This window comes from Balaenoptera musculus, chromosome 7, assembly GCF_009873245.2.
Source record: "Balaenoptera musculus isolate JJ_BM4_2016_0621 chromosome 7, mBalMus1.pri.v3, whole genome shotgun sequence".
NCBI classification, from domain to species: Eukaryota; Metazoa; Chordata; class Mammalia; order Artiodactyla; family Balaenopteridae; genus Balaenoptera; species Balaenoptera musculus.
In genome coordinates, this window is record NC_045791.1 from 66,427,558 (window position 1) to 66,449,207 (window position 21,650).

At 33.5% G+C, this 21,650-nt stretch overlaps 1 protein-coding gene across 8 annotated transcripts in view; it reads right to left on the reverse strand.

The window, feature by feature from the left end:
• Positions 1 to 7,680: 7,680 nt before the first annotated feature.
• CALCRL (calcitonin receptor like receptor) overlaps positions 7,681 to 21,650 on the reverse strand; it is a 103,680-nt gene continuing 89,710 nt past the window's right edge. For all 8 annotated transcript variants that reach the window (XM_036858404.1, XM_036858403.1, XM_036858407.1 and 5 more), the window contains 3 exons: positions 16,763 to 16,981; positions 16,566 to 16,607; positions 7,681 to 11,099 (listed from right to left, as the gene is read on the reverse strand). In XM_036858404.1, the coding sequence (XP_036714299.1) occupies positions 10,884 to 11,099; positions 16,566 to 16,607; positions 16,763 to 16,981 (477 nt within the window). In that variant the 3' untranslated portion in view covers positions 7,681 to 10,883. The remainder of the gene's footprint in view (positions 11,100 to 16,565; positions 16,608 to 16,762; positions 16,982 to 21,650) is intronic.

Consider the following 21,650-nt stretch of genomic DNA (forward strand, 5'->3'; position numbering starts at 1 on the left):
ATAATTTTTGCAGAACTCATTTCAGAAAAGAGGGCACTATCTGATTTACAGGAGGAATGCAAATTTTAGTTTTTTGTTATGTTTTGTTTGCTTTATTATGAGGTAATGGGTTGTACACAGAGAACTTGTAATGAAATAATGATGTGTTATGCATTGAATGTTTGCATCCCTCTCAAATTCATATGTTGAAGCCCTAACCCCCAGTGTGGCTGTATTTGGAGACGGAGCTTCTAAGGAAGTAATTAAGGTTAAATGAGATCATAAAGGTGGGGCCCTGAAAGAAAAAGATTAGTGTACCTATAAGAAGAGACACCAAGTAGCTTACTCTCTCCACATGCCCGAAGAAGAGGTCATATGAGCACACAGCCAGATGGCAGCTGCCTACAATTTAAGAGAAGAGGACTCAGAATGAAACTTTAATCTTGGCACCTTGAACTTGGGCTTTCTCTCCAGTACTGTGAGAAATAAATTTCTGTTGATTAAACCACCCAGTCTATGGTATTTTTGTTTTGGAAACTGACCAGACTAAGACATGCAACAAACAATAAGAGGCTAGGGTTTAAATATATAAATGTGTTTACAGAAAATTTATGACAATAATGGTTGGAATATAATATATACCCTGAGATAAGATAAAGAGAAAAAGGTCAAAGGAAAGTTAAAATGTAAAGGACAAATTGAAATAGCAAAATTATTTAAGAAATACCTTACAACAAAATTGTATGGTGAAAATAGTTGAGCTTTCAGAAGGCCTGAGAAATGCCTTCTAGCTGGAGTCTGAGAGAAGAAATTGTAGATGGAATTTAGAAACAAAAGAATAACCATTCAACTTTGCTGAAAATGTAGGCTAAAGGGATTTACTTAAGGTTTAAGTACTCCTAGGTCAACCACAGATGTAGTTCGGCATCCATGAATCTATGAAATCACTGAAATTATATGCTTATAACTGTAACTTGAACAAACAAACAACTGGCATCTCTACTTTTTTCCCAGGCAAAAATTAATGAGGAGGATGGCTTTTTCTACAGACTTTTATACTTAACGGGTAATAGTTTCAATGCGTTTGGCATTTTAAAGCCAAGGGAGCAACCACTACCAGTTATGCCCATTTCTTACATCTGGTATTCCAGAGGTGGCACATTTTTAAAGAAGAGAAAGTGGGAAAGGACAAGAATTAATGATTCTCTGGGTGATAATGTCATTCCACTCCCCATTCTGATTACTGTTTTCTGCTCCAAAGAGTGGTCTGTATACACACTTCCCCTCCTCCTGTTCTCTCTGTTCTAATCATGTACCGTTACCACTGTTTTATTAATTGGGTTTCATAACATCTGTTAGGGCTTATCTCCTAATCACTGTTATTTAGAATCTTCATGACTATTTATTTTTATTAACCTACAGTCCGCCCTCTGTATCCGAGGGTTCTGTATCTGAGGATTCAACCAACCTCAGATGAAAAAAAATTCTAGAAAGTTCCAAAAAGCAAAACTTGGATTTGCCACCCACCCAGCAACTATTTACATAGCATTTACATTGTATTTACTAACTATTTATATAGTATTTACATTGTATTAGATATTATAAGTAATCTAGACACGTATACAGGATGTGCATACATTATATATAAATACTATGCTATTTTATGTAAGGGACTTGAGCCTCTGCAGATTTTGGTATTGGCAGGGAGGAGGAGTGCCCTGGAACTAATCCCCCATAGCATTTACATTGTATTTACTAACTATTTATATAGTATTTACATTGTATTAGATATTATAAGTAATCTAGACACGTATACAGGATGTGCATACATTATATATAAATACTATGCTATTTTATGTAAGGGACTTGAGCCTCTGCAGATTTTGGTATTGGCAGGGAGGAGGAGTGCCCTGGAACTAATCCCCCAAGAATACCAAAGGACGACTGTATATGAAATTTAGAATCAGCACATCTGATTTCAAAATAACTACCTACTATTATTTTTATTTAGATCATAAATACTTTATAATTTATTTAGAGACCAAATGACATCTTTATGATGATCTTCTTATTCAAGAACATGGTGTCTTTCCATGAAGTGATGTCCTCTGTTGTGACCATAGTAGTGTTTAAAATGTATGTCATTCATTTCTTGCTTAATTTTTTCCTATATGTTTTATTTCTCTTGATGCCATTACAAATGGCATTTGCTCCTTTTTTTCCCACTGCATCTTCTACCTGGTTGGTGTATGTATATATGGAAAATATTGATTTTTGCACATTTACTTTGTATGTTCCTAAATTTCTCAATTCTCTTACTGCTTAGATTAACATTCCAGGTGTGTCCGTATCTATCATCAGAAAATCTTGATAGTTTTCTTCTCCTTTCCATATTTTTTACCTCTATTTTGCTTAATTTTATTTTGTTTTGCATTGTCAAATTACATTGGCTGGTTCATTTAGCTGGATACTAAATAATGGTGGTGATATGTAAGCATTTATATCTTGATCCTGACTCTAGGGACAAAGCTTCCAGTATTTTTCTATTAACATGATGATGATTTGGGGGCTGAGGTATCTTTTATCATGTAAATGAAGTGTCTGTATATAAATTCCTTATTTATTTTTATTTTTAAAAATTAAGTATAAATTGAATTTTGTCAAATGCTTCTCCACTCTCATTGAAGATGATTATTTGATATTTTTCTCCTTACTGCTATTACTATGGTGCATTAAGTTAATAGATTTCTAAATATTGATTCATCCTTGCATTCCTGAAATATATCTTGCTTGGTTGTGAAAGATCTTTTAATATGCATTGAATTCTGTTTGCCAATATTTTACTTTAGTATTTTATCTACCAATATTCATAAGATATTAGTTGTAGTACTTTGGTGCAATATCATATTTTGAATTCGATGATATTCTCACTTTATAAAAGTAGTTTGGAAGGTTTACTTTTCTAAATATGTTAATTATGTCTTTTGGGTTTTTTTTCTGATATTTTTGTCTACATTATCATTGTTGAGAGAGGTAAATTAAAGTCTGCTGCTACTTTTGTGTTTTTGTCTAGTTCTCCTTATGTCTCCTGTAATTTCTTGTATATATTCATAACTTCACAGGTATTCATATGTGTTATGCTTTCTTTGGGACTTGTACTCTTTAGCATTATAAAGTACATTTATTTTCCCCAAATGATGCCTTATTAAAAAACCTAAATTCCTCCCTGACTGATATTAAGATCAGGACCATTGTTTTCTCATTTGTTTGTTTGATTTCCCTGATATCCTACCCTTGCTGATCCTTGTATTTTCAAGGTTTTTAGGTTTGTCTTTTGTCTACCTCAAAGATATGGTTTTGCTTGTGATCCAAGTTGAAAATCTGTTAATATGTAAGTTAAGCCCTAGATGCATTGGATTTGATTCTGCCCTATTATTTTTATGTCATGTTTTCTATTTTTTATTTTGTTCAAAAAAGTATTTTACGATAATCCATTTCTCTGGAACCCACTCTAATCAAGATTTTGTCTCAAAAACTCCACTGAAACTACCTTTGCCAATGTCACTAATAATGCTTATGTTGCCAAAAAATTAATGAAATTCTCAGCTTTATTTTGGCTAACACCAAAATGTCAGTGCACCACAAACTTTCAGACCATACCAAGTGGAGCGAACCAGGATTTTGAGAACTTTTTAAATTGCACAAGAGACATCTTAGTGACATTGCTAATGTGAGATCCACCAGACCAAGAATTAATTTCACAGAATTGAAAGAACTGATAAGGAAAAATATTTTTATTGTTATTTGTGTGGAATATTTTTAATATTTTGTTTTAGCATTCTATTTTCTGGATATTATCAGTAAACCTTTTCTCTTTCATTTTAAGATATCTAACCCAAAATAATATTATAAATTTTGTCTTTAAACTGAAATAAAACATTTAAAAATAATAGATTCTAACTGATGCCCAAGAATTTTAGAAAAAAAACTTAAGTATTCTAACTTTTTATGATAATATAGTTATTTGAATAGGTTCAGTAAGAATGAATCCTCCTTCCTACCAGTATGTAATAGTACAAATAGACTGTGTAATAAAGGCCTTAACCAGGAGTGTCATTTTTGAGAATGATGGTCATTAAATTATGGTCATTTGGGGAAGAAAGTGTGACTGTTCTATGGAGCCAATGACTATAAAACCGTCCTAGGAATACTGGCTTTGTGCTTGATTTACAGGTCCCACCCAGGCTTATAGGTGGTAAGGAAGGTCAATTCCTAGCATGCTAGGAACTGTATCACATTTGGGAGACCTTGAGAAAAATGGAATTCACCCAAATTTATAAACACAGCAGGTGAAATCTGGCATAGAGACTTTTTTTTTTTTTTTGGTGTGATTTATTAGTCCCAAGATGGCAAAAAAAAAAAATACAGGTTTTAAAAAATCCAGTCCAAGACTCCTTATAAAATTTCCAGCCAAAAATCAGTTTGTGGCCTTAGTGATTGTTCAATACTGTATGGTTAACAAATTAAAGTAGATGAGATGGACACAGTCCTAGAAAAATATCAACTACCAAAACTGACTCAAGGAGAAATAGGCAATCTGAATAGAACAATACCAAGTGAAGAAATTGAATCAGTAAATCAAAAAACTGCCCTTATCTGGTCCAAGTCCAGATGGCTTTACCACTGAATTTCACCAAACATTCAAAGAAGACTTAATACAAACTCTTCAAGGAATTCTTCTTCACAAACTCTTCTAAAAACAGAAGAGGAGGGATCACAATCCAAATCGTTCTATGAGGATGATACTACTGTGATACCAAAACCATACAAAAACATCACAAAAAAGGAAAACTACAGACCAATATCTCTTATGAATATGGATGCAAAGTTCCTCAACAAAGTACTAGCAAACTGAATTTAGCGACATATAAAAAGAATTAAACACCATGACCAAGAGAGGTGATCCCAGGGATGCAAGATTGTTTCAAAATCTGAAAATTAAATAATGTAATACATCATATCAATAAAATATAAAACAAAAATCACATGATCATCTCAATAGATGCAGAAAAAGCATTTAACAAAATCCAACACCTTCTCATGGTAAAAGCAATTAACAAAGTAGGAATAGAAGGGAACTTCCTCAACTTGGTAAAGGGCATCTACAAAAACACACAATTAACATACTTAAGGAGGAAAGACTGGGTGCTTTTCCCTAAGATCAAGAACAAGACAATGACATGTGCTCTTGTTGCTTCCATTCAACATTTTACTGAATGTTCTAGCCATGATGTTTAGACACGAAAGAAATAAAAGGCATTCGTATTCAAAAGGAAGAAGTAAAACTGTCTCTGTTTGCAGATGGCGTGATCTTTTATGTAGAAAATTATAAGGAATCCACTAAAATATGTTATAACTAATAAATGAGTTCAGCAAGGTTGAAGGATATAAGATCAATACACAAAAGTTAATTTTATTTCTATACACTTGCAATAAGCAATCCAAACGTAAAAGAAAAAAATTCCATTCATGATAGCATCAGAAAGAATAAAATGCTTAGGAATAAATTTAACAAATGAAATGCAAAACTTATACTCTGAAAACTAGAAAACATTATTGAAAGCAATTAAAGATTTAAGTAAATGTAAAGTCATCTAATGTTCATGAATCAGAAGATTTAACATTAAGATGGCAATACTCTCCCAATTATCGACAGATTCAATGTAATCCCTATCAGAATTCCAACAGGCTTCTTTGTACAAATTGACAAGCTCAGTCTAAAATGCATATGGAGGGACTTTCCTGGTGGCGCAGTGGTTAAGCATTGGCCTGCCAATGCAGTGGACACGGGTTCGAGCCCTGGTCTGGGAAGATCCCACATGCCGCGGAGCAACTAAGCCCGTGCGCCACAACTACTGAGCCTGCACTCTAGAGCCCGCGAACCACAACTACTGAGCCCACGTGCCACAACTACTGAAGCCTGCGTGCCTAGAACCTGTGCTCCACAACAAGAGAAGCTACCGCAATGAGTCGCCCATGCACCACAACGAAGAGTAGCCTCCGCTCGCCACAGCTAGAGAAAGCCCGTGCACAGCAACGAAGACCCAAAGCAGCCAAAAATAAATTAATTAATTAATTTAAAAAAAAATTAAAAAAATAAAATGCATATGGAGTTCCAAGAGACCCAGAATGGCCCAAACAACTGTGAAAAATAACAATAAAACAGAACAACTCACACTACCTGATTTCAAGACTTACTGCAAAGCAAAGTAATCAAGACATGTAGTTTGGACACAAAGAGAGACCAATAGAATTGTTCAGAAATAAAACCATAAATCTAAGGTCAATTGATTTTGATCAGGATACCAAGACAAGGATATTCTTCAATGAAGAAAATAATTTTTTTCAACAAGTATTACTGGGACAAATGGAGAGCCACATGCAAAAGAATGGATTTGGCCCCTTATCTCACACCATATACAAAAATTAACTCAAAATGGACCAAAGATCTAAATGTAAGAGCAAAAACTATAAATTCCTTAGAAGAAACTGTAGGAGTAGGTCTTCATGACCTTCAATTTGGCAAAGGATTTTTAGATAAGACACCAAAAGCCTAAGAAACAAAAGAAAAAAATAGATAAATTGTATTTCATCTAGATTATAGACTGTTGTGCTATGAAGGACACCATCAAGAAAGTGACAAGACAACCCACAGAATGGAAGAAAGTGTTTGCAAATTTTATATCTGATAAGGGACCTGTACCTGGAATACATGGAGAACTCTTTCAACTCAATAATAAATTACAAGCAATCCAATTAAAAGTGAACAAAGTATTTGAATAGACATTTCTCCAAAGATATACAAATGGCCGATGAAAACATGAAAAGGTGCTCAACGTCACTAGCCACCAAAGAAATACAAATTAAAACCACAAGATACCCCTTTGCACCCACTAGGATGGATGTTGGGAAGCATGTGGAGAAATCAGAACCCTCATACACTGCTAGTGGGAATGTGAAATGGTCCAGCTGTTGTGCAAAACAGTCTAGCAGTCCTCAGATGTATTTAACATATGATCCAACATTTCCACTTCTAGGTATATAACCAAGTGAAATTAAAATATATGTTAAAAAAATTACCTTGTACACAAATATTCATAGCAGCATTATTCATAATAGCCAAGAGACGGAAACAACACAGATGTCCATCAGCAGACAGATGGATAAACAAAATGTGGTAAATCCATACAATGGAATAATTTAGTCATAAAAAGGAATGAAATTGGAACAAGTTATGAACTTGTGAAAACATTATAGGTAAAAGAAGTCAGTCAGAAAATATCATATTCCATATGATTCCATTCATATGAAAGTCCAGAATAGGGAAGTTTATTGAGACAGAAAGTAAGTTAGTGCTGCTTAGGGCTTGGGTGGGAACAGGGATGGGAGGATAGAAGAGTGATAGCTAAGGATACATGGTTTCCTCCTGAGGTCATAAAAATGTAATAAAATTGACTGTGGTGATGGTTACACGTCTTTGAATATATGTAAATATACTATACCAATATAATACACTAAAAACAACTTTAAATGAGAAGATTATATTTTTAAATAGTTCTTTTCCTTCTGTTTCTTTCTGCTATTCAACACAAAACTATACAGTGAATATAATGGAGAAAGGAGACAAATCTCTGTGCATTTTCCTATTTCTGGGAATCTTTTCCTTTCTTTCAGCCTAGGAAGGAATTTGCGTACATTGTACTTTATTTGGAATTTTCTAGCTTACAAGATGAATTCATAATTTTAACAAACCAGTTTATGGAATGATTTACAGATTTATGGAAGACTTCAAAGAGGGTAATGGTGATATAGTCATCGATTTTAAGTATTACACTGATTGCTGTAAAGAATTATATTTGTAATTTAGATTATTCAGTATTCCAGTAAACATGAGTGAAAATCAACTTTAGCTCATAACTTTAATATTTTCATACAATCAAAATATAGAGATATACACTAAGTAAGCATAACATGAGTTATTTTAATTGATCAGAATATCTTGGGTATGTTTTAGAAACAAAAGAAATGGTTTTTATTAGCATATTAAAACCAAGAGAAAATTAGATAAGTTCACATTTAAAAAAAATTATCAAGCAATAAATACAGCACTATAGCTACCACTACTTCTATGTACATTGGATTACACTTGAACAAACACTAAATTCCAGAATGAATATTTTATGAATAAATGCACTAAATAACTTTAGAAATTAAAAAAAAATGACAGACTAGAATTGTTTAAAAATTAAAATGACTTTCACAAATACTTTCAGAAAAGTAGCAGATTTGCATTTTAAAAGTTAGAAATTCCCCAAATAAGTTTTTAGATACCAAGGAAGTTTGCTTTTAAATAGTATTGATTTTACTTTTTTATATGAGTAAGATACAAAGGAGATCTTAATTATTAGTACTTCAGTTTTAGAGAAGTCTAATATTTAAAAATATTACTTCTAAAAAAAAATGGGTTCAAAACTAACACTGATTAATCATGGACTGTCTTCACCTAAAGATGGTACAATAGATAAATCCTGGCCACAAAGGAAATCTGATCTAAACTTAATATGATAAAAGCACAATAAAAATACTTGAAAGTTACAATGTATTTTTAATATAATGCTCGCTGATAATTTGACATTTTCTACTGTCATTTATGGTTGAGACTTGACAGCTTGTCTGGAAGAATGCTGAAATATATGAACAGTGCCAGTAAAGGATTTGAATCTGTGTCTTTGAATAATAAATAGCTAAAAAGTGAGATTGTTTAAAGGAATTATTGTATAATTTAGTCATTAGAAAGTTCAGAACAGCCTGAGTTCCTTTTTATAACAGCTTGTTTTGAAATCCGTAAATCTGAAACTAACAATACAGCTTTTACATGTGTATAGATAAATCATAAATCTACTGACCAGGCCTTTTAATAAGTGAATTCTTACTAATTTAGATAATTAACCTGGACAATTTCAAATGACTTCTGAACTTACCATCTATTGACAGCTTAAGAAACAACCTATGATGACTAAGTCATTAGTTTAATACATTTTAAGCAGATTGACACACCACAAAAACAAAAACAACAACCACAACAACAACAAAAAATAACACATAGATGTAATGAATTCTCCTGCCAAAACTGACTTACTAATTGAAGGCATTTTGTTTTTCAGAAATCAGTGGAAAATGACATTAGGGAAAATGAATCCCATTTAAATGTCACTTTAATTCATTAGCAAGGATTTCTTCCATCTTAATTTAATTATTCCATAAATGTTCTGACAACAATTCTTCCTTACTGATACATTCAGGTCTTTCACTATATTGCATCGTCATATATAGTATCTCTATTAAAATATTAAAACATTGTATACGATATATATTGTATTCCTCTAATTTTAAAAAATAGCCTGCAGCATTTCCAAAGCTATATATCTTCATATAGTAAGTCAGAAAAGTAATCTTTTTAATGGGGTAAAACCCATAAGAATAGCAGATTGGCATTTCTCATAGGAGTCATTTAAATTTTCTGGATTAGAATGAAAGTTCATCATCAAAATAAAAAAGGAAATATGTCAAACATATCTATTATTAAGGTATGAATCACCAAAGCTAATATATTCAATAAAACAATGGCCTTGAGGATTTTTTAAATAAATATTTTATATCTTATCATAGATATTTCTCAAACTTAATTCTCAAACTTCTGATGCTGGCATCTGGTTGTCTTTAAAATAGTTACCAAATAAAGAATTCCAGATTCTATTTTATTATAAAATCAGCCCAGACACAGTATCAGATATTAACAGGCACACATTGTTACATTAAGTATTTGTTTTTTAAAAAAATTACCTAGATTGTATATATTTGAGACTATAAAATAGAATAACAGAGTATTTACAAGCTTACTTTTCACAATTTTTTTACAAACTTTTAAGAAAATAAGAAATCCTTCATTGATTTCCTTCATGTAAAATAATTGCTAATTTGTCCACATAGTAGAAATGGAAGGGGCAAAGTTTCTATTTACAGGTATATGGACACAAATTCCTTCCCACTTGTGTAGTAAGATGGGAAAGTAGTCGACCACATGTTTTGTAGTATCAACCAAGATTTCTCCCTAATGATACCAAAGTAGGATTGCGTATCATACATGCTATTCATCAAGCCTCAAAAATGGATATGACAAGGGGTACAACTGTGATGAATCAGCAAATGAGTAGCCAACAGCAATTCTGCTCATTTATTTTTTGGGGGGAGAAGAGGGTAAGCAAACAGGAATAATTAATTCTTTATCTGGTCCACATGAAAAAATAAAAACAAAAAGGGCTAGAATACTTTCTGGGCAAACAATCAACTTCACCAAGGAATATGGGATTAAGATTTTAAAAACAAATGAAAAGCTCATTTTCCTTCAAGTCTATAGGCCTTAGCTAGGTCTCTTTAGGCAACAGGAGTGGAATTGTGCCCACTGTGTCTATGAACCTTTATGGTCTATTTATTTGTGGATTCATGCAGTGGTGTGCTAGAGCTGGCTCACACCAACCTACAACAACTGACTGTGCTCATTTTTACCCAACTCCACATTCAGTGATGTCAAGTTGGTAGCTTGAAATCAGCCATGGTGGGAGTACTTACACCATAAAAACTGGCAAAAATGACAAATCAGGACTGTTTTCCCCCACGGAGCTAGTGTGAAACATTTATCAACACACTACTGAATTCATGTGAGGGTTTTCTTTGTCACTTTCAAATAATTCATTTAATATTGAAGACTTCTGATTGTAAAGTCATGGATCCAAGTCCTTGAGTTAGGAGTGGAACAAAATAGTTCAGCAATACATGCTCTATTATCAGTCGTATAACTTTTCCGGTTTTATGACAACGTTTTCAATATCGTGGATGCTTTTTCCGTTTAAGTGTTCACTTGGACAGTCATGACTGTAACCTGCACCATCACTGATTGTTGACACTGTGTAAGATGCAGTACGGAGAGCATCTGAGTGGGAAAAGCTGTTTCCAAATTGGATTTTATATTGATTCCAGTTTCTTCTCAGAATTGCTTGAACCTATAAAACAAAAAGAAACAGAAATGGTAAGAGCAATTCATAAATGAAATGAAGATAATGTGTTTAATAGTACAATAAGTTATGTACAAGAGCTTTTTTTTAAAAAAAGCATTGGTATTGAGTGAATAATATTACTTTATTTTCTTAATTAAAAAATGAGGGCTTCCCTGGTGGCGCAGTGGTTGAGAATCTTCCTGCTAATGCAGGGGACATGGGTTCGAGCCCTGGTCTGGGAAGATCCCACATGCCGCGGAGCAACTAGGCCTGTGAGCCACAACTACTGAGCCTGCGCGTCTGGAGTCTGTGCTCCGCAACAAGAGAGGCCACGATAGTGAGAGGCCCGCGCACCGTGATGAAGAGTGGCCCCCGCTTGCCGCAACTAGAGAAAGCCCTCGCACAGAAACGAAGACCCAACATAGCCAAAAATAAATTAATTAATTAATTAATTTTAAAAAAATGAAATTGAGTCAACTATCTTTATATTAGGAAATCTTTGCAATTACTCTATACTTTAGTACAGACTACAGAAAACTTCGTATTTCTCTTTCTATGCCTTCTCTTTGAAGCTCTAAAAAGGCACATGAATGTCTTGCTGTCAAATAGTTAATCTACACCCTCACTTACAAGTTGGCATGTGCAACATTTAGTTTTGTATCAATATGTTTATTAAAAGAATGAGATAATTAGTGAAATATAAAAGAAGAGAGAAAAAAGATTTAAAAACAGGGATACAGGGAATATAAATCATTATCATCATCATCATCATCATCAACAGCAGCAGCAACAATCTTTTACTGTGATTAGCATATGCCAGGTATTGAGCTACATTCTGGAAAAAAAAGAGCAAGGTTTTTGTCCTCATGGAGCTTACCCCCAGAGGGAAGAAAGTGTTGAACAGATAATTACAGTGCTGAACATATAATGGGACGACTATTGTGGGAAAAAAAAGTTTAGGACTGTCACCACTCCACTTTTTTATATTTAGATACCCCTCTGTCTGGATAAATTTGAAGTTTAATGACTCTTCCATCTTTTCTGCTTGGGGATAGAGATCAGAACTAGGTAGGTCATATACAATGATTTTGGTTTTAACTGAACACAAGACACAGATGATTTTCTTCATATTGAGTCAGTGAGCATAAATGAGAATATCAAACGCATTTCCAACTCGATCACCTGTACATTTCCTGTCTGCTTCTAGGTTAAGAATGTATTAGCCACATGCTGTGACCTGATCTGTGTCTTTGCAAAGCATGTATAGCTTTGAATTGTCTTCCCCAAATCTCTACTGTTCTTTGACCCTTTGATTGTTTCCCCAAAGGGAATCTGAGCATCCAAAAACAACTTTCTAGTAGTTCATGTCCTACAAACATACTCATGCAATATTGTTTAACTTTCTACGAATTACATAAATTCCTCAACTTTTTATTCATTACATTCATGTGTACATATCAATATTAAACTTTAAAATAGGGCTGCTTATTTAAGTCTTTTCATTTTCTTATCTCTTCTCCAAATTACAAACAATCTATAACGAATAGATATTCCCAGGACGTCTGCAGCTCTGTGGGGTACTTTAAGGTCCTGTTAGCCTCCTCTAATCTGTCGCTTAAAATGAACACAAAGTTTTACCGTCTCATTTCATATTTTAACATGTAGAAAAACAAAACAAACAAATATAAAGTCAATCAGTTTCTTTAGTAAGAATTCAGAATGAGTTATTAGAAATTCCAGGAGGCGTCTCCCTACTCTATAATTCAAAAATTATGTAGTTAGGAATGCAATACATTGTTTTATTAATATGAAATTCAGAACTTCAGGAATTTCAAGCTTACTTCTTTACATATGGCAACTATATCTGAAGGAAATAATTTTTATTATATAAATTTTCTTTGAAATAACAGCATTTATAGGAAAATGAATACATTTATCTTATAAAAATTATACTTTATTTCTCTCATGGTTTAGTGATGTATTTCTAAGTTCTCCAAATAACATATTTAAATTAAGGTAATTAAAAAATACCATCTGCGTATGTAATATCTTCAAGAATATAAGCAAATGACAAATGGAATGGCTTTAGAGTATGACTTTTAAATAAATATTCAGAGATTTAAAACAAAAATGACATTTGGCCAATTATCTAGGTATTTCTAATGGGAGTTGTTTTTGATCCTGATTTTTATGCTTAATTAACTTCTCACTTTGTTACTAAAAGCTGGACTGATTGAATCCATGTGCTATATAGTTTCTGTTTGAAAGGAAGTGGAATGTAGCTTTGTACAAAAGATTCTACATAAATGTTGGGAAGAAGCTGACATGAAGAAATATTTTAGCTATGAGAGTAGTACTTATAGTCTTAACAAGGAAAGCTTAAATTCAATTCTAAAAGCCAAAATGGCTTTGAAACATATGACTGTTTGCTCTTGAAATATCTACTTGATTAAGATCATCACCCTATTTCTTCCTTGCAACTAAATTGTCAGAAAAACCATGGAAAGCCAATTTCCTGACTTATTTACTGAAGCTAAATATAAAGGTAATTAAAGATCCATAGGCCTTGTAGACATCTGTTTGTTTATGGTACTCTCTATAAGGATGTTATTTTTTTCATCTGCTTTCTCTAACACAACATCACACCTGTTCAACAGAACATTAAAGTGGCCACTCTCAGTAAACTTACAATGAGAAGAATGCAATGGGGAAAGATAAAAAGGAAAATTGCCATTGGAAGGCAAGAGAGCCTGCCTGATGTTATTATAGATATGAAAAATGTTTTCATTGATTTACGCATAAGTGTTAGATCAATAGTTAGGCCAACTTTTTAGAATATAACATTGCAATATATAATTTTGTACAATATAAAGAATATGGGTTTATATGACCATTAGTACCTGATAAGAAACCAACTCTACACTGCTTAACCTAAATCAATTAAAAGGTGTTTAATAGAGCTTTATATAAAAATTCTACCTACTTCTCATTACAGAATGTGAGTTTGGTTATTCTCAACAAATCTTTTTGTTCATGTTGTAAAAATATCTACTCTCAGGTGTTGTTAAAGATACCCGTGAGACTAGGGAGGGCCCTTCTGATGTCTAGAGTCCCTAGTTTATGTTAACAGTGCACATTTTTTTGATTGAGAGGACTAGAGAGATGAGATGAAAGTGACCTGAGTACTTGTCAAGCCACGGTTATTTAACTAGTGAGAAATGCAAATAGGAATATTTTGGCTAAGAAATAAAAATAAAATGTGAGAATAAAAAATAAATAGAGATATTAAGATAAAGGCAAGCTATTTGACCTAACATGGAAAGCAAGAAGGAAACTAAGCCTGAGCAAAAGATTTCAAGAAGTACATGACATAGTTGGAACCACACAAAATGGTTTTGGCAGCTGTGTCTTCATGTTATGAGAGTGGGAAAAACTAGAGGCAAAGAGACAAAAAAAGGAAGCATTATAGTATTTCTTAAGATGAGAAATGAATCATACACAAACAGGGATTGTATCTAGAGATGAAGACAAGGGGACAGATATTGGAGATGTTGTGCGATGATGAAGGATTTGGTAACAAGTTGGCTCAAAGATTTTTTATTGTAATTTTCCAGTGCCAAAGTTTTCTCAATTTTAGAACATGGCAAAAGATCAAGGCCCGTGTCTCTTTTGCTTACACAGGTAGAATGCAATAAGAGTGTTAGGCATTAATTTAGATATTCCCTGGGCACTTTTTCTAAATATAAGGGCGAATTTGCGATTTGATTCCAATATGATTAATGTTCCCATTTGTACATATATTTTTGTAAATGAGAGATTTGACAAATCTAAAAACGAATCTCTAATGTACTGAGTATCTACTGTGGGTGGGGCATGGTGCTAAAAACTTTATATTCCTAGCTTACGTTAATCCCTGTGAGATTTGTGTAAGGAACTTGCTTTTATTTCCCTTTAATAAAAGTACACACTGAGACTCCTGGAGGTTCAGAATATTTCCTAAGATGTTACAGCCAGGAACAAAATGGCATCTTTGGGTTTAAATGCATTACTGTGTCAGTGCCTTTATTCTACACTGCCTTCCATCACAAAATATTTTACTAGTGGTTATAATCTGTACATTTAAAAAATACCCTTTATAAAAATCAAATCTGTTTCTGCAGATGCAAATGTGTATCTTACTTATTTCATACATGCTTTATGGCATAGTGTCTGTAGCTTTCTCATCTATATTTAATTGTAAAGTCCTATGTAGGCAGAAATTGGATTGTCTAATACAGTTTATACAATAATGAATTTATAGAGTTATATAATAAATGCTAATTGAATTTTATTATCAAAACAGATGATGTATCTATTCTTCCTAATTGCATTCTCTGTCCCTACTTCTCACTGACTTCAGAAAAAGTCACTCTTGTCCTCGATACAGCAGAAGAATCATGGAGACACCACTTAAAGATATGAAGTATAGTCTACTATGTTTGATAGTTCTATACGCCATTATAAATAAATAAATATATAAAATAAATATCTATATCTTAAAATTGATTAAGAAATCAAATATGAAATTTTATTGTATGCTAAGAGAAAGAAGTAAAATATTACATAAACAAGGGAAAACAATATTTTATAGTTTTTCATGACAGGTACATGATTTCCGACATTGATTAGTTGTATAGAAATGGTTCTTATAAAGTTATGCCAACTGGTTCCGTGTGTTGCCCATCTGAAGCTTTGTGATAAGCTTCACCATTACCAAATATATGTCTCATCAGTTGCTGTCTGAATTTCTAAACTTTACTGAATTTTGCCAAAATCCTCCAACAGGTTAAATTTTTGTCAAGTAGATTAAAATCATATAAAGAACTAAATCAGTATAGCTCAAACCACTGAGTTATAGCCCTATTGATATGCATAAGAAATATGGTACCAGTTTCTAAGATGCCTGAAACTTCCCAATTAGGAAAAAAATCTTGGATAAAAATCTTGAAATATCCAAAAGCACATTTCCACGTTACAAATCAGAGGGCTCTGTTCTGTTTCCTAACCCACTGCAGCTCTTCCCAGGAGAAAAAAAAAACCCAGAGAAAGGGGGAAAGTAAAAATGACCCAATTTTATTTCCTATTAGAGTGTATGTTCTATGAGGATAAGGATTGCCTAACATTGTACCTAGGACAAAGTCCAGAATTAGTAGGATTAGTTCAAAAGGTAGGTTGAAAGACTAGATGAATAAAAGTCATTGATGGAATATTTTAAAGTGAGGCTGAATTTGCCCTAGCCTTGAACTCCAATATGACCTGAACTTTTGGGAAGGAGAGTTACATCTAGTAAAAGAGATTCCATGGTTCTTTTTCCTGACAGAAATGGAATTTGAAACTCTTGTTCTTAGGGAATTTATAATTCTGTCTCATTTTTTAAAGGAAAAAAGTATTGCAAATACAGATTGGTAAGAGGAATAAAATCAGTCACCATACCTCTCCATTAAAGAAGCAGAAAATTGTAGATACCAAAAGACCCTGTAAAAGAAAAATAGAATTATCTGATTCCAAATGGAAAAGATACATTATTTGTAACCAGCTTGATGCACATATAGTTAAAAATAAAACCAAAGCTATATGTAAATTTAAAACAAAATTTCACAAGGCGACTTCCTGATGCAAGAACACCATACCTGATAGTGCATGAGGATGTGCATGATGTAATCATACACCTCCTCTGCAATCCTTCCTTCAGGTCGCCATGGAAACAGTACAAATTCAATGCCAAGTAATGGCACCAGGATAAGCGTAGCTCTCACAGCTTTCATGTAGAGATTGGATTCTGCTTGGTGAGTAACTTTTAACTTGGTGATAAGTACACGTACAATATTTAATAGGAAAAAAAGATTCACCTAAAAGAAAATAAAATGGCATATGGAAATTATTTCATGTTTCATATTAAGAATCATTACTGAAGGATCTTTGATTTTATGAATCTTAGAATATTTTCAGTACACAAGAATATGTTCTATTGATGAGAATATTTGCCAAAATATTAATTTGTATTTCTGCTACTGAATTTTTTCATTTGTTTCCCAGTTTTACTGAGATATAAGTGACACTATATAAGTTTAGGTTGCATAGCATAATGATTTAACTTACATATATTGTGAAATGATCATCACAATAAATTTAGCTAACATCGATCATCTCATATAAATACCAAAAATTGTATATATATATTTTACCTTATGATGAGAACTCTTAGAATTTACTCTCAGCAACTTTCATGTATATCATACAGCAGTGTTAACTATAATCATCATGTTGTACATTACATCCCTCATACTCATTTATTTTAAACGTGGAAGTTTCTGCCTTTTGACCACCTTCCTACAATTCCTCCTCCTCCACGCCCTGCCTCTGGTAACCGCAAATATGTTCTCTTTCTTCTATGAGTTTGTTTGTTTCTTTGTTTAGATTCCACATATAAGTGAGATCATACAGTATTTGTCTTTCCCTGTCTGACTTATTTCACTTAGCATAATGCCCATCCAAGTTGTCTCAAGTGGCAGGATTTCCTTATTTTTTATGGCTAAATAGTATTCCATTGTGAGGTGTGTGTGTGTGTGTGTGTGTGTGTATAAATACCATAACTTCTTAAGTTGTTTCCATGTCTTAGCTATTGTGGATAATGCTGCTATAAACATGGGGTGCAGATATCTCTTTAACATAGTGTTCTTGTTTCCTTTGGATATGGAATTGTGATTTATTAATTTAAAAAGTACATCAATTTTAATGGACTTTTAGATTTTAAAAAATAAATTTATGGTGGAATTATCGTGGACCACCTTCAGCTGAGTAATATCTGATTGTTTTTCTTAGTTCATTTTCTTATGCAAAATTTTAAAATTTTGCTATGATTAAAAAAACCAAAGCTTCTGAACATTTTCAGCTCAAAGAAAGGAAATAATTGTTTGTAGCAAAGGCTAATTATTTTGTGTCTACTCTGTATTAGTGTTCATACTAGGTACTTACCAAATATGTATTATACCATAATAACTATTTTCATCTTTTTGGTTTATCCTTCCTGCGTTATTTGTATGTGTATATGTGTAACAACAATCCTCACAACTCCCCATGATAGTACTATAATCCTCTTTATCCTTATGAGGAGGCTGAATCACATACTGGAACCAGTTGATATTCAACCTAGGTCATCCTAGAGTTAAAAAAATTTGGGACCCAACAAGGCCTTCTGTCAATTACTTTCTGTAATTATAAACTTACTATGAGTTTACAACTTTCCCCAAAAGAAAGCATTCTCTCTGAAAGGGAAACTCGAAACTTTAAAAATATAGTGTTCAGGAATAGAAAGTCCAGAGATAAACCCATGCACATATGGTCACCTTATCTTTTGACAAAGGAGGCAAGAATATACAGTGGAGTAAAGACAGCCTCTTCAATAAATGGTGCTGGGAAAACTGGACAGCTACATGTAAAAGAATGAAATTAGAACATTTCCTAACACCATACACAAAAATAAACTCAAAATAGATTAAAGACCTAAATATAAGGCCAGACACTATAAAACTCTTAGAGGAAACCATAGGCAGAACACTCTATGACATAAATCACAGCAAGATCCTTTTTGACCCACCTCCTAGAGTAATGGAAATAAAAACAAAAATAAACAAATGGGACCTAATGAAACTTAAAAGCTTTTGCACAGCAAAGTAAACCATAAACAAGACGAAAAGACAACCCTCAGAATGGGAGAAAATATTTGCAAATGAAGCAACTGACAAAGGATTAATCTGCAAAATATACAAGCAGCTCATGCAGCTCAATATCAAAAAAACAAACAACCCAATCCAAAACTGGGCAGAAGACCTAAATAGACATTTCTCCAAAGAATACATACAGATTGCCAACAAACACATGAAAAGATGCTCTACATCACTAATCATTAGAGAAATGCAAATGAAAACCACAATGAGGTATCACCTCACACCGGTCAGAATGGCCATCATCAAAAAATCTAGAAACAATAAATGCTGGAGAGGGTGTGGAGAAAAAGGAACACACCTGCACTGTTGGCAGGAACGTAGATTGATACAGCCACTATGGAGAACAGTATGGAGCTTCCTTAAAAAACTAAATGTAGAACTACCATATGACCCAGCAATCCCACTACTGGGCATATAACCTGAGAAAACCATAATTCAAAAAGACACAGGTACCACAATGTTTGCTGCAGCACTATTTACAATAGCAGGACATGGAAGCAACCTAAATGTCCACTGACAGATGAATGGATAAAGAAGATGTGGCACACATATACAATGGAATATTACTCAGCCATAAAAAGAAACGCAATTGCGTTATTTGTAGTGAGGTGGATGGACCTAGAGTCTGTCATACAGAGTGAAGTAAGTCAGAAAGAGAAAAACAAATACCTTATGCTAATGCATATATATGGAATCTAAACAAACAGTACTGGTGAACTTAGTGGCAGAGAGGGAATAAAGACGCAGACGTGGAGAATGGACTTGAGGATACATTGGGGTGGGGAGGGGAAGTTGGGATGAAGTGAGAGAGTAGCACTGACATCTATACACTACCAAATGTAAAGTGGATGGCTAGTGGGAAGCTACTGCGTAGCACAGGGAGATCAACTCGATGCTTTGTGACGACCTAGTGGGGTGGGATAGGGACGGTGGGAGGGAGGCTCAAGAGGGAGGGGATGTGGGGATATATGTATATATATAGCTGATTCACTTTGTTGTACAGCAGAAACTAATACAACTATGTAAAGCAATTATACTCCAATAAAGATGTGAAAAAAGTATATATAGTGTTCAAGAAATGAACAGAGTTCTATTGAAATACATTTCTCTCTCTCTTCCAGAATACTACGTTCTCTCTTTCTTATCTTTATCCATGTCAATATCTGTTACTTTTGTCTATATCCTCTATGCCTATTCCTTATGCCTTCCATAGAATTATGGACAATAGCCCCAGAAAAGTCCCTTCGGGCTCTTATTCTACTATGCTGTTCTCTTTCCTTTTCTCTCACCCTGACTTCTAGCATCTGTGTTTTGTTTAATAATGTAAAAATTTCAAACTGCATACTATTTGCAATTTATATCCACATACTTTAATCAGAAAAATAATGGTAGTATCTCGTTTAATATAGAAAGCAATGAACAAATAACATACACTTGCTGATTTAAGGCACGTGTTATGAAAATAACTGGGCATAAAAATATTCTATTATTCTTTTAGAGAATTCAATGGAACATATGCTTCAAAAATAAACAGCTAACTATAATCCTGATGGAAACACATCTATGAAAAGTAACATGGTTACAGACACAGGACTGTCTCTGCTAAAGACAAAAGCAGAATAAGCTATTGCAACAGGTGTAAGAATGAAACATGATGAATCAACACATCAGCTGTTATTCCACCCATCCTACTGTATTCCCTTCCCAAGCATTCATTACTGTTTTAAAAGTTTTGACTAAGTGGAAATTACTACCAGCCCATTGAATAAAAAGTAATAATGCCATTTTATCTGCTTATAAGTTTAGAATTTAGAATATTTTATAATCCTAATATGCAAAAATCATAAATTATAAAAATCACTATAAATGTTGCAATTTAAATGCCCATTATATAAAAATTTCTAAATGCAAAGTGCTTCTCCAAATGGCAAGTCTGATTTAAAATGTGAACCTAGAAACTAGAAAGTCATCCTACTTTATTTTCTGCAAATACTTCCATTTATTTTAAATACAAATAGAACAAGAATAGTGAATTTCAGCTGAATTACATCTGAATCTCATCTATCTTAGAGAAAAACTAGGTAAGGAAAAGAGGAGAAACTTGTTTTTACTCCAATACCCATAAAGTTCACATAGATGGTCGTGGGTGCAACAGGACATTTTCACATCATGATACCACCTAGGGTCATGGTAGGAAGCCCTGTGAATCAGCCCAGTGGCAGCAGGATTCCTGGAAGCCATTCCTCTACTAGATTAGCCAGCAATCACTTAACTACTCACTGAAGTGACCTAAACATCTCTCACTAAACACAAATTAACTGTATCCCCTCTCAACTTCCCCTTAGCAAGATCTCAAAAGTGCTGTAGACACTCCAATATCACCCTGCTCAAGGGAATATGGGACAGAGGAAGTCTGAGTGGAAAGAAACTGATTGTGGTTGAAATCTCTTCATTTATAAAAATTGTACAAAAACATGTGACCATATAAACAATTGCCAGAGCCCCTCCCAAGACCTTGGAATTGGCCAGGACCGGTGAGGAGCCCTAGAGCTTACACAAGGACAGAACATTTTACCCTGGTAGAAAAATAGGCTCCTAGTCTTTTGTTAGGCCAGAAAAATGGAGAAAGCTTTCTGCAAATAATGTGGATTTTCACTTCCTTTCTTACTGAGCAGCTTGATGGGCTATATTCCTATGTGATATTTTATCCTAACTGCACCATCTACTCTTCCCTCCCAAAGTTGTTGTGGACAAGTTCTTCCAAGGATTGTGTTAATTGCTGTTATATTTT